At 35.0% G+C, this 14,864-nt stretch overlaps 1 protein-coding gene across 1 annotated transcript; it reads right to left on the bottom strand.

The window, feature by feature from the left end:
• Nucleotides 1-11,710: 11,710 nt before the first annotated feature.
• Nucleotides 11,711-12,586, bottom strand: LOC128197983 (uncharacterized). The gene is made up of 2 exons (XM_052881052.1): nt 12,152-12,586; nt 11,711-12,063 (listed from the first exon to the last, which is right to left on the bottom strand). The coding sequence occupies exons 1-2, from the start codon at nt 12,584-12,586 to the stop codon at nt 12,007-12,009; spliced, it is 492 nt and encodes a 163-aa protein (XP_052737012.1). The 3' UTR covers nt 11,711-12,006.
• Between the last annotated feature and the right edge of the window lie 2,278 nt (nt 12,587-14,864).

The following is a 14,864-nucleotide window of genomic DNA, read 5'->3' as shown; positions in this document are numbered from 1 at the left end:
CTCTTCTTCCACTTCTCCAAACTGAACCAGCTGTTGTGCTCTCTGGATGTGGCTGGACGAAGCTTGCTATGTTGGTGGACTGTGCTGCTCTTTCTTCAACAACTACTGTTGTCCGTTTTTGGCCTCCAAGAACAGCCGTGAATGTGGCTGCTGGATTGCTTTGAGCGTGAAGATGTTGCTTCCTGGATGGTGCAGCTGCTTGCTGCATCTTCTCTTCAATTCCGTGGACATTCTTGCTTCCATTTCCATCCAACAGTGTGCTTCCTTCCTTTTTCAAGCCGTGATGCTCTTCTCTCGGTGGCTTCTCCTTCAAGTGGATGTGTGGCTGCCATTTTCCCAATCAAGCACTCTTCCCAACCGTGTCCAGCTGCTGTTGCTGAATCACTGTGTGCTTTATCAACGTGGCAGTGGCCCTTTCTCTATGTGCTTTATCTACATTCAGCCTGTGACCCTTCATTCAATTCAATGTGTCATGGTTTTTGATTTTTTTAAGAATAATATTTCCTGCCAGCCCATACTTTTATCAAGCTTTTCAATTTGGATTTTGGACTTGTAACTCGGACCATGATATGCTCCCAAGGAAATCAACTAAATGCCAAGATAAAGAACTGAATGGGGAACAAAACCGTGAGTGGTGGCCCCTCCATTTTATTTCAAACAAATATTGGTTGCTTGCCAATTTTTGGGTTTGACGTGTGCACCGTGGAGCAAGCACTTTCGTGTGTGCATCATGAATTCCAATGTATTGGCTTGTCAAAATGAATTGGCCGTGAAACCACTTACATTATCTCAATTAAAATAGCACCTCATCATTTTGCAATTCCATGTGAACGTGCTTGGTTGGTTGCCACTGATTAGATGTGATGAACTCCCTTACTCCGTACACACCAAATTAATTACCTTCCATCTTCAACTTTCAGCCGTGCATACCACAAGAGCCGTGCTATTATTCTTCCAGCAAAGAACCAAGAAAACCAAAACCTCTTCAAGCTTCATTTATTATTCACTTCAACACACAAAATAAATCAATGTAGTGTATCTTCTTTCAATTGAATAACACAGTGTAAAAATGAATATTCTTCCAAATGTCCTAAAATATTTACAGAATTTTCCCTGCACTCAATAATGTAAATAATTAGTCTCAGATAATTCAAATTAATTAAAATAAGAATTTCTGATCGGATTAAGCTCAATTCAGTAAAATGGGAAAATACTGGACAATTATGCACAATTCCCTAATTAAATCTAGCACAATAAGCTAAGTGAAGTGAAGAAAATAATGATTCATCAAGAAGCTTCAAACTCAAAGTGTAGTAGATGGACAATGAGGTGTAACGAAAATAAATAGATGAAGGTGTTGGATGTGGTTTTAGGGAAGCTATGGTGTGTGTATGAAGCCTCAAGGCTTAGAAGGTCATCCTACTAAGGAAGGAGGGTAGAGGATAGTGAGAGAATTTCAAACTCTGAATGACCAAATAGCAAAAGGATGTTCAATTCATTTCAACAAGAATTCATTAAGCTCTAAAGTAAGTCTTTACATGCATTAGGCTCTCTTATTTATAGGTAAGGGAGAGCCTATAATCTAAACAAAATTCCCTCAAAATTCCAAATAAAGGCCAACTGGAAGAAACATTTTGTAAGAATAGTTATGGCTTGTTTCTCTTACCAAGAGGGAGGGGGGAGGGTGAATTGGTAATCAATAAAACCGTTTTGTTTTTAAATCATTTTGGAAACTTTAGATGATCTTTAAAAGCGGATAATACAATTAACAAAATAATGTAGTAAAGAGATGAATGATAGAAAACAAACACAGTCTTTTTATCCTGGTTCAGCCTCAATGCCTACATTCAGTCTCTTTCAATCAACCTTAGATTGAAAGACTTTCCATTATAAAGATTTTGAGTTTTTACAACAAGGAATTACAGCGACCCACTGTCAAAATGTAAATCTCCTCTCTAACTTACACCAATCTAATATAGCATACAACACACCATGTAGAAGAACAATACTCTTCACTGCAGTAACCCTTTGAGACCCTTCTCAAAGTACCAAGAACACCAAGTTCTTCTTCCTGGCAACACGCACAGGGAAACAACAATCTTCTTGATTGCAAAATAAATTCTGATCTGTAAAGAATACACCTGAATTGTGCAGAAGTGATAAGCCAATAGACGTTTAATGCTAGCCTTCAAGAATTCTTCAAAATCTTCAAAAGCTTTGAATCTTGATTCTTGGAGCACTAGGCGCACCTGCAATCTCTTTCTAAACTCTCTGATAACAGATATGAAAATTTTCAAATGATCAAAGTGTCAAAAGTTCTTTAAACAACGCGCAACATGTTATTATATAGATTTTCTCATATGAGATGTTTTCGCCTTTTGCATTCTGAGATTCACTTAGACACTTTTATACCCATCACTTTGTGAGTGTATATTGTCTTGAATGGTTTATGTAGGATTTTCCTATTGATCAAATGCTTCTTCTCAAGGATATGTCATGTCATTTTCACTTATCTCTTTCATTTTTTAATATTTATACGCCTTGTGTAGCGAAAAATAGGTCCTCTAATTATCAGTCTAACTTGGCTTTACGCTTAGATGACTCTATATTGTCCATTATCTAGTGTTCAAACACTCTTCTTTATGACTACTCGAGAATAGAATTTTGTTCTTTGCGAGATATATCTATGGTCTTTCTTTTTTCTTAGAGATTTGATTATCCAAGATTATTTCGTTTAATGTTGTTTGTTAAATTTCAAAATCAGAGATGCTTTAGATGATCTAGTCTTTCTCTAGATGATCTTGTCTCTACATGTGAGTGTCGTTTTGTTTGAGTTTCTTCTCTTTTCTGTCGTGGATAATCCACAAGTGGTTATTGGATAAACCATGGGGTCTTATGTAATGCCATGTTTTAGAGTTTGGTGTTGGGTACATATAAGGTTCACCATAGGGGATATGGGTTGTGGTTTTGTTGAGTTTGGGGTATTATGTAACAGTGTGTTTAATGTAGTCAAGTAAGGGAGGTAAACGACATAACCAAAGATTGTCTTGATAGTAGGCTGAAAGGCTTGGGTGCACTTGATGGTGGTTAACGGGTATATGAGAATTCAAGATACATATTGGGAAAATTTGAGGCCTTGCATGGTATTAATAATGGGATTACAAGGTTTATAATTGTGTGCCATATGCATGGTTTCCCCTATAAAAAAGTTGACACATGCACTTAATATACATTAAACCTTGTAATTTCTATGTGTTGTGGTGAATAGTATGTGTTAGGTTGTCATGGGGCTTTTGTTTATGTGAGAGTTGTTTGGAAGACACACTATGGTGATTGATTGACAATTGTTAGTGTGAGAGGGACTTTATGTTATGGGAATGTTCATTTAAGTTAATTTTATTCATACTTGGGTACAATGCTTGTGTACAATGATTTTGGTTAAATACAATTTATGCATGTAAGTAGGTTAGGATGAAAGAAAAAGAAGTTGTATAGGAGGGGTATAATTGTGGTGTTTCGGTTGACAATGCTAAACGTTTAAATGATACTATCGTAAATGGGAATCTTAGGGGTTTCTCATGAAAATTTGTGTTTTGGAAAGGGGAACTTAATGTATGTGAAACGTGTAGTGGTTTAGAGGTAGTGATTGAGTTTATATAATATGGGCATTTGCATAGTCGGTGTTAGAAGCAGAAGTTAAAGAGTGTGGAGATTTAAGTTTAGCTACATAGTGGTGAAAGATCTTATATGCTTTGGGTTCGTTTAGTAAGTCGTGCACATTTCACACAAAGTGGCTTTGAGAGTAAAAATTTTATGTTCACGTAAAAGTTGGTCTTTGGGAAATAACATATTAAGCTTCACAAGACCCTTTGGATTGGAGTTGTGGGACAATTTAAGAGTGTAGGGGTTAATGGTAGTTGAAGTATAGGAGGAATTAATGTGTGCTAGGGGTTCTTTTTATATATTGGACTTTATGCTTCACATGGGAATTGAATAGGTGTGTGGGGCAAAAAGTGTGTAGATAATTGCATGCAATGGAGTTAATAGAGTTAAATGAGATGGGGGTGTGGAGTAGATAACTTATGCACAAAGCGTTCTTAATGAAATATATACTTTGTCATATGCTCATTTCGTTTATTGTTGTTTGTTAAACTTCAAAACATATGAGGTCGTTAGACGATCTAGTCTTATATACGATCTTATCTTAACAACATTGATATTGTTTCATTAACTTAGATTATTTCATAAATTTGGTATACTTAGTTTGTTTGCATTGTTTGATAGTTTTTTATGTTGCATAATCAAATTTACATTCTGTCATGAATTGAATGGTGTTTGCATTAGTAGAAAATATCTAGGATCATGAAAAGTTAAGAGCATTATCGAAGAATTAGGAGAAATCTGAAAGAGAGTGAAGTTATACACTAAAAGAAAAATCCGACAAAGCCTACGACTAGAGTGACAAAGTTGACGCTTATAACAAGTTTAATACATTATTCCATCATACGTACCTTGACGATCCGTGCGATAGAAGACATGACATGGTCTCTCAATGACCAATGCAACACCAACCACAACAGGGTCCCTTGAAGACTAGAGCGACAAAAAATGCAAAGACCATCGATGGCAAGGTCCCTTAACCAATAAACAAAAATAAGTTTTCATCGTAGGGTCAGGTTGGGCAACAACCACATCATGGTCGCCATGACTAGGGCAATGTCACATATTTAAGCGGGAGTTGGACCTATACATATGAAATAGTGGAGGAAGAAATGAAGTTGAGGGAGGGAATCTTAAATGCAAATTTGATTTTATCAATTAAGTTAACAATGGTAATTATGTCAACAAATTCACACACAACCTTACCGACGGTAAATTAAACAGCCATATTTTGTTTGTAATTTTGTTGGTAACTAAAATATTTATCGATAATTAACATTTCTGGATGGATCCTATTTCGTTGATAAAAAATTGTCATTAATTTGTGTTTTTCTTGTTGTGAATGAAATTTATTTATTGTAACAATAGATCATACAAAGGAAATCAATTCTAACTTCACTTACTTCAATCGAAGCTCTAAACCCTAAAGACACAAAGAGATTCTTAATTTAGTGATCCAAACACACCATTGGAATCACAAAAGGTCTAAGAAATCTAAGGACCCTATTACAGCCACATGCAACACCTTTAGGTTTACATGCATGTGAAACCAAAAATTACTCCAAAGAAAACCAAAAATTAAACTTAATTTATGACTAAAAAATATCAATTAAGATTTCAGTCTCTCTGCTATGAACTCCCATATATGCTTAGATATTTACAAAGAGAATATATGGGATTAAAGTTTTATAGGAATAAAGTAGAGAATTGTTTAGAGAATAAAAACTAGAAAGATAACAGTTCTTTTTATTTTGACTAAATTTTAATAGTCTTCTCCTTATATGTTACACCCACTTTAGAATAATAATAAAAAAAGGTTTAATATCATTATTGGTCCTATTTTTGTCAACTTTGTTCAATGTGAGACTCATTTTTTTCGAATGTTCAATGTAGTCCCTTATATTATTATTTATGTTCAATTTGGTCCCTTTAGCTGACGACGTTTAAATCGTTAATGACATAGTGTCAAAGTTAGCAATCAGTAAATGATGTAACCTATTTTATCTGACGTGACTGCCTCTCGTCATCTTCATCCTGGCTACTTCATCATCCTCCATCTTCAACCTCAGGCATAACAGTTCACCATAGTGAAAACATCAGACTTCTTTAAACCTTAGACTTTGTTCTTTTAGAATCTGGAAACCCAGCCTTAGGGTCACGCAAGAGAGATTCTTTCCCAATCTCATCTTTTCTCCATTTACTGTAAGCAAAACCTATAAGCTTCAAGCTTCTTTCCCTTCCTTTCTCATGGATGAATTGGTCTTGGGCGCCATTTTTCTCTCGTGCAAAGTTCTCGCCTAGAGAGGGTTTTGGTGTGGGTTCTGGTTGGGGTTTTGTGCAGGTAAGGCGCGAACATTCGAGTGACAGTGGCGCGCTGCGAGAGACCCTGTTGATGGTGTTATCGTGGAGGGGGAAGAGTTGACCTCATGTTTGCGGTGTGGCGGCCTTCGTTCATCAACGCTCTCGCGGCCACTAGGGTGGTGCATCGCATAGGGAATTTTGGTTTTCTTTTTGGGGTTTTACTAATCTTGTTTGCTAAATATAAAATGGGGATTTAGGGTTTTTCGGTTGGGATATTTTATGTTCTTAATCATTCAACGTTTGTGATTGAGGTTGATGGCTACGTTTTAAGGTTGTCTTTGGGATTAGGAGTTATGTTTTATATCTAATTATTGGTTTTTCTCTGGTTGCGCGATTAGTGACAAGAGAGGCATAGATGGAGGTGTTTATGGATGTCACAGTGGCCGTCAATTTGATAAAAACCCTAATATTAAGGGGGAGTCATTAAATATCAGAAAATAAGTTTCAAAAAACATAAGTTCATCTCACTATGCCTTAAAGTGTCCACATGAACCAATAAGTAGTATGTCATTCACTAATTGCTCATCTAGACATTTAGTCGTTAGCATTTAAATATCGTTAGCCAAAAGGACTAAATTGAACATAAATTACGATATAAGGGACTCAATTGAACATTCTTAAAAATTGAATCCCACTTCGAACAAAGTTGACAAAAATAGGAACAAATAATAGTATTAATCCAAAAAAAAAATAATTGAATCCCACTTCGAACAAAGTTGACAAAAATAGGGACCAATAATAGTATTAATCCTAAAAAATATATATCACTCGCTTATGCCATAAAACATTTTTGTTCTATTGAATAATTTATAGATATCTCATCTGATGACAATGCTAATACATAAAAAATAGAATATGCATACAAATAATTTAATAAACAAAATGAAATTCAAAATAGAGTAAATAAAATTCATGAAGTTGTCAAAATATATTGTAATGTATATATTTAATTAATGATAACGAAGACAAATAATAATAACAAAAAAACATATTTTCTTTTTGAATTTATTCCATGTAATTTTATTTCCAATAAAAGTCAATTATTAAACTATTTATACCATTTACAATTTTTCATTTCAAGAAAACATTGTACATAAGAGTTTAAAATATAATTTTTGTCTAAAACATAATGACTAAATCCACCAAATGTCTAACATTTGTACTTTTATAAAAGGTTTAATCATTCACGAGATCCTTATTTGGGGTGAGAATCTCAAATTGGTCATTTTCCTTTTTGGTGTCTTAATTAGGTCCTGATTTTGTGAATATTGCAACAATTACACCTCTGCCGTTAAATTGGGCTTAATGGCATTATTGTTAGGTTGATGTGACATTGTCATCTTGGTTTTTAAATGACTTAGAGTTCATTATATTCTGACATGTCTTTTTTATTTATTTTTTTTACAAAAGAAATTGGCAACCATCGTTGCGCTGCCGTCATCTCCTCCGTGCGCCGCCACCATCCTTGTAAGACCTCCACGACCATCAGCCAGCCACTACGAGTCCAACGAATCCTATCGTCTTCCTCTGCAAAACATTCACCATTTTCAACCGCCGTAAATCAAATCACACACAGAAATCACAAAGCAAAAAATCCCTCGTGCAGTTCATCTCCATTGCGTCACTGCTTGTTCTCCATCGTCATCAACCTGGAGAAGAAAGAAAGAGGAAAACCCAAAAACAAATCCACTTGAAACCCAATTCGTCCAAGTCGCAATAGTTGTGCGAGCATCAACCAAAACCACGAGTCTACCATGGAACCCTAATCTAGAACCAGGTTCGTTCCTCGTGTTCATCTCCATGGAAACCTACAGGAAAATCAAGCCAACAACCTTCGCAAGCCCTAATCACGTCACCCAGAGAACCCAAATCGTGAACATTTTCATGTCACAGCCCCAAATTATGTTTCACAATTAGGCGAAGACGAAGCAGTTTCGCGATTAGGGTTCCACGTTCATGGAGACCAAGTGGTCACAGTTTCGACTTTGTGGGATTGGGGTTGGCATTAAGGTAGCACGATTCATGGCTATCTCGTAGTGGTCCGATGTTCCCTGCAATTAGGGCTTGTAATTTGGGTTCTGGCTTGAAATCTTTGTGGAGAAATTCCTTCAATGGAGATGAACGATTTTAGTTATTGATGGTGGAAAAGATGAGTGCTGTGGTCTGACGATGTTGATCTGTGGTGGAGGCAATGAAAGATCCCCATGGCAATTTACGACAGCTTTGCGGTTGGTGTCCGACGATAGATTAAGGGAAATGCTAGGGTTTGTGGAGATGGAGGATGATGATGTGTCAAGGGTGATAACATGGTTCACTTCAATGTTTAATAAAAAAAATAAAATTCCACATCAGCGTGTCATGTCAACCATACATTAGCGTCGTTGGGCCCAATTTAACGGCATGAGTTTAACTGTTGTAATTTTCACAAAATAAAAACCTAATTGAGACGCCGAAAAAGAAAAGGATCAATTTGAGATTCACACAAAAAATTTAGGACATGTCGAATGATTAAACCTTTATAAAATCTAATCTTTATATTTGCTTACATGGTCTACCTTTGCAATTTTAGATTTATTATTACATATTTTTGTATTGTCTAACATTTGTATTTTTCGAAGTATTTTTTACATTTTTTTCATGCTGCATCTTTTATAGTTTAATTTCATCTACTCTTTATTTTTTTTTATAGTCTAGTTTTTATATTTTTATTGTATTTATGCAACATGTTTATGTATAGTTCATCCTTTCTTTTATTAAAGAGTCTATCATTTACATTTTTATACATTGTCTATTTCATTTAAAATTGAATTTAAATTCTTAATTTCAATTAACTTAATGTATTCTTTAAAATAATTATACATAAAATATGTTATTATATTATATTATATATAATATAATATATATATATATATATATATATATTAATTATTGGTTGCCGTATTTAAATTATATACATATTGACCCATCGGTTTCATTTGAATCAAATTTTCCTCATAATGTACCTTAATAATAATTTTTTCGATATTATGATTTCATCTAGAATTTAAAGTTATTTTTTAGAAGTGTTTTCCGCATTCATTGTTTTACTTTATTTCATTTATATTATTTCTAATCCCGCTTTATTTTTTTCAACATATTTCTCTTATTGAAAACACTATGATACTGAAAATAAGTTATCAAAAGAGAATTTTTTTTTAGGTTAAACCACTTCCGCGGTCCTTATTTATGTGACTTTTTCCAATTAGGTCCTCGTATTATCGTTTCTCTAATTTAGTCCTTAAAAGTAAAAATTGACTCAATTGAGTTGTTGTCGTTAAATTGGCTTAACGGGGTTAAATTTTTTATGATCTGGGACGTTGACGTGGAAACTTTTTTAAATGTGGCATTCACAGAGCTTTATACATGGAATTTGACAACATTTAACATTTTAAAAATAGGGTTTGTTGGTGAATTTTAAAACATGGCATATAGATGGTGTAAACATGAGGATTTAGGGATTTAGGATTCGTTGTTCTTGAAGATTGGAAAGCATTTGAAGGTTCGAATGATGAAAATGGGAAAGTGTAAGATGCAACAATGTCTATGGGGCATTCGTGTTCATCTTCCACTTGCAATGAGTGTCGAAAGCAATTTCGCTCTATGAGCTCTCGCGGAAATAGAGGCTAGAATAGGAAGGACGCATCACTGATTTATCATTCCGGAGAGAAGTTTATGTTGATGACTGCAAAAACCAGTAAGAATCAAGGAAAAAAAAATTTGGGGTTGCCCTAAGTATAAGGTTGGAAGTGAAAATATTGGATGCAACTACTTCAGATGGTGAAGTGATTGGGAATTTGACAAAAGTGTTAGCTGTGTGGTGTTGGAACCAAATGATGAGAGATTGCTGAAGAGTTTTGAAAATGAAAGTGATAAGAAGATGATAGTTATTGTGAAGAAAGTTGTGATGGGTCTTGAAAGGTGGACGAAATTGTTCGTAGGGTTTGTTAATGTTCTATGGTAATGAACATTATTGTAGTTGCAATGTTCATGGGAAGGGCATGATGTATTGTTGTAGGTGTAATGTAGGTCAGTTTAATGTATTTTTCTTTAATGTAATGAAGATGTGTTGCAATGTATTAGTTCCAAATGTTTAATGAAATGAAGATTTCCAAACAATGAGTAAAATCTGTGTGTCCGATTTGGTATATTGTGGTTATGTTTTTTTGAAGAAGACTGTCTTTATATAAGAACAAGCTCAACAATGATTATTCTATACACTTGTGAACTTTTGTACATATTTTCTCGGTCCCATTGAAAAACGTATGACCTTATGGCTGATAGTGACAATAGACTTTAATTCTCAGTATATCCAAAAATCTCTGAAATTGAAAAGAGCTTGTTAATTAATCTTTAGATCAATATAGAGCTGACACTTGTAGTCAAATCTAATAATAGTATTTTTTTATTTGGCTCAATTTTTAAAACTATGAACATGCAATAATCTGGATTCAAAATCAGTAACACAATCTGCCTCTAAATTGTTTTTCTATTCTTCAAAACCCACTTTAGTAGAGTGAGTTTTCTCTTGGGAGGGAAAAAACAGTAACCAAAAGCCATCACAATGGCTAAATCAAAAGAAAATTGAAGAAAATTTGTACAGAAGAAACTTTTGTGGTTTTTTCCAAACATAACTTTGTGATGGACATAAGTCGTACAACATCAGTTAATGGCACATCATGGACATAATAACATATGCAATATTAATACCAAAATGTAGTCATCCATTATTGATACAAATACCAATATACAGAATACTAAAAGATAAAACATTGTTCATAAAACAATGTTGTAATGTATTACATTTCCTTTGATCTATTACATTTTGTTTCACAAAACATAAAACATTGTTCATAAAACATGTGATTGACCCTCAAACAATGAAATGGGTTCTTATCCCTGTGGCTGCACAACAGGTTCTTCATTTTTCTTGGGACAACGTGTTCTGTTGTGGCCCACTTCCTTACACAGGCTACATCTCTTTAACATTCCACCTTTTATCATTCTGGTGGTATTTTTCTTCAACTCTGACTGCTCTAACCTTCTTTTCTTCTTAGGTCTACTGGGAAACTTTCTTTTTGATGGAGGCATGACATAAGGATATTGGGTTATCTCCCAGAGGTTGTTTCCATTAATAGGATAGATAATATAGGAGTAAATTTCTTCATACATTGACTTCTGAAAGGAAGAAGGTGTGTAGTCCTCTCCATCTATGTTGAGAAACCTCATTGTTGCCATGCATGAACACAAGGTATTCCAGTGATGCTTCATTTTCTACAGGAGTAGAATATTCATCTATGTTGACCACAAACTTGTCCCTACTTTTTGACAGATGTTTGACTTCAAATAGCTTTTGTGCAAACCAGTTGTGAACATAAGGCAACATTAGTAATGCAGAGCAGTTGTACAACAAATAAAGAAAGAAATACATATCCCATAATTTTTCAATACTTGGGAATCCAATACTTTGTTAGTTGTGCCTCCTTTTGTAGTTTATTGAGTATTTTTGGACAAATTGATGATTGAAATGACCTTACCCTTGACCTATTAGTGACCCATCTCTTCATCATGTAAAGTCTGATTTCCTCCAACATTGTAATTATTGATTTTATTCTCGTATGAACCAAAACACTATTAAAGGCTTCTAACATGTTATTAACCAAGGTATCACATTGAGTTGTGCTTGTGAACCTTGATCTTAACCAATACCTTCATTGAAGATGTAAGACATACAATCATTATATAAATTTATCAAAAAGTAAAAGAAAACTAAAGTGAACTACTACAAAGGAATAACTATCAAGTGGCAAAAGACGTCTTGGTTGACCTCTTTTATACTTCTTATCTCCTTCTCCCCTTTCTATGGGTGAGTTGTTGTAGCTGCCCTCCATATAAGGTTCTTAAGATTCTTTCCAGGGAATTTCTTCCTGAAGTTTGCATATAAATGCCTTACAAAAAATTTGTGTGCAACTCCAGGAAGTAGATCTTGTACAATTGGTAACAGTCCTTGTCAAAGAGTCAACAATAAGTTAGATGATATTGATTTCAAGATATGGATATAAGATAAAAGATAATAAAATATAATGCAATTTACCTTATGTTGATTTGATATCAATGTAAGTGAAGAACACATCTTAGGTCCACCTACGTCTTCAATGAGTAGCTCCATAAACCATGTCGAAGTCTCCTTGTTCTCGACCTCTACAATGGCATATGCAAGTGGCAAAATTTGATCATTTGGATCTCGAGCAATAGCAGTTAACAACTCACCACGATGTTTGCCTTTCAAAAAGGCTTCATCAAGGCCAATGATTGGCCTGCATGAGACAAAGCTATCTTTGCATTCCTTGAGGCATGCGTAGAACCTCTTGAATATTGGCTTTCCATCATTTTCCTCAACTTTGACCTTGATTGTGGACCCTGGGTTTCTTGCTAATAGCTCATGAGCATAATAATAAATTCTATTATATTGCATAGTGAAGGACCCTTCCACTTCGTCTGAAGCATAGGCTTTCGCTCGGTAAGCCATATTTTTAGATATTCCTATGTTCCATTTCCTACTAATTTTATTTCTAATATCAACTCTCTTTCTCTTAATGTTTTTTCCAATTTTTTACTTAGCCATTTTGTATTCAATGGACGCAACTTGTGCTCCCTACTGCATGTGTGCTTGTCCACCATAATCCTCAATTACCATGTATCTATTGCGTCCATGTAACCAAAATATGTCATCCAAGGACATTGTCCTTTTGCTCCCACACATTTAAGCCTTATTCTTTTTTTATCATTTTTAACAAATTTGATATTTTTTCCATTCTCTAGTGCATAGATTTTGATGGCATCCAAAATGTCTTGTTTGTGCCCAAAATATGTTCTCACTTCCCAATTGAAATCAACCATATTTTTTGGCATAGTAAATGTAACAAAATTCCCATAACCCTCTTCACCATCACTTTCTTCATCACTGATGTCATGAGAGGTTAAGTCCTCAGATTCTCATTTATCATTAAACAAACTAGTATCACTAATGTCATCTTCTTCCAAATCTAACTCAGAAATAACACTCAAATCTGACCTCTCTATTCCAAGTAAAACAAATTCAACTTCAACCTCCATATTACCACAACTTTCACTTTCTCTAAAGTCACACTGGACATTTATGTTAACTAACTCATCCATACTATTCACCTCACCATTATCATCATCATCATCTGATGTACTCCATTCACGGACTTGTACTTGTATGTCCTCCAACTCTTCTACTTCTATTCTGTCAGCCTCACCATCATGTAATTGTATCCTCTCACCCTCAACATCTTGGACTTCTAACCTCTCACCTCACCATCATGTGCTTCTCTCCCCTCAACCTCACCATGACTATCATTAACTTCTATTCTCTGATCCACAACATTATCTGCTTCTATCCTCTCACCATGACCTTTATCAACTTCTATTCTCTCACCCTCAACATCATCTACTTTTGTCCTATCATCATGATCTTCATTAACTTGTATTCTCTCACCCTCAACATCATCTACTTCCGTCCCTCACCATGACCTTCATCAACTTATATTCTCTCACCCTCAACATCATTTGCTTCTATTATCTCAACCTGACCATCATCAACTTGTATCCTCTCACCCTCAGCACCTACCCCCTCATCCAATTGTTGTGTGACACCACCATCATCTATGGCCTGACCAAACTGTTCAATTACACCATCATCATCTTCTTCTATCCTTTCATCCATCACTACACCCTCACCACCCTCATGCATCTCATGTGCAACTTCCTCACCTCCTTCATCAACATTATATTTAATCATGTGAATGACATCAGGTTGAGACACAGTATGCACAACATATAAATGAACCTGACCATTTAACCTAGCTAAATTCACCATATGTAGGAGTCCTACATCATCACACAAGGCTTCTAGCCTATCATCTAATACAGGACCACATCCAACAGAAAACCACAAATCCTTAAATCCATCATACCTAAACCCTTTTACCACACTCACTACAACAAAGTAACTCCAAAAGTCAGGGTCAAAATACATAGTATCAATTTCCCCTTCATACTTGAGGGACTCGTCGTTCGCGAACTTCCCCCCATGGTGAATAACAACCTCTATATCATCCTCCATCACAGACAACATAATCAACAATATTCTACACCTATAAATAACCGTAAAACGAAAAAAACACCGTATATTAAAACGAATATCAATTGATAAAGACAGAACAAAGGAACTTTAACTATGGAAGACATGGGGGACCACAACCGCAATATGCATACAATACATTTTCGAACAACCCCAACCCCACATTCAAAAAAGCATGGTCAGATAACAACAAAAAGCATTTAATATTAAATTCAAATCTATCTATAGTACAAATGTTAACCTTCCACGAAATTCCACTCCAACCACTTGCAATACACGTTGAACTTCGCGATTCACGTCGAACCTCCTGGTACCAACGCTTACTCCAATGACGAAGCTCCAAAGCCTTAATTAAGCAAATATTGTTTCCACTAACGACTTCGTGCAAGGTTGCAATACACTCTGTTTCATATTTTTAATCCCAATTTCAATTTCAGTGAACCCTATTTCCCATCTTAGAAATTCTTATTTTTAAAATGTTAAATGTTGTCAAATCTCACGTATGTGAATGTCACGTTTAAAAAACTGTCCACGTCAACGTCCTAGGTCATAAAAAACTTAACTCCGTTAAGCCAATTTAACGGTAGAAACTCAATTGAGTCAATTTTTCACTTTTTAAGGACTAAATTCAGGAAACCGA

This window comes from Vigna angularis, chromosome 7, assembly GCF_016808095.1.
Source record: "Vigna angularis cultivar LongXiaoDou No.4 chromosome 7, ASM1680809v1, whole genome shotgun sequence".
Taxonomy (NCBI): Eukaryota; Viridiplantae; Streptophyta; class Magnoliopsida; order Fabales; family Fabaceae; genus Vigna; species Vigna angularis.
Note: the sequence above shows the minus strand (reverse complement) of the source record. Positions and strands in the feature narration are given on the sequence as shown.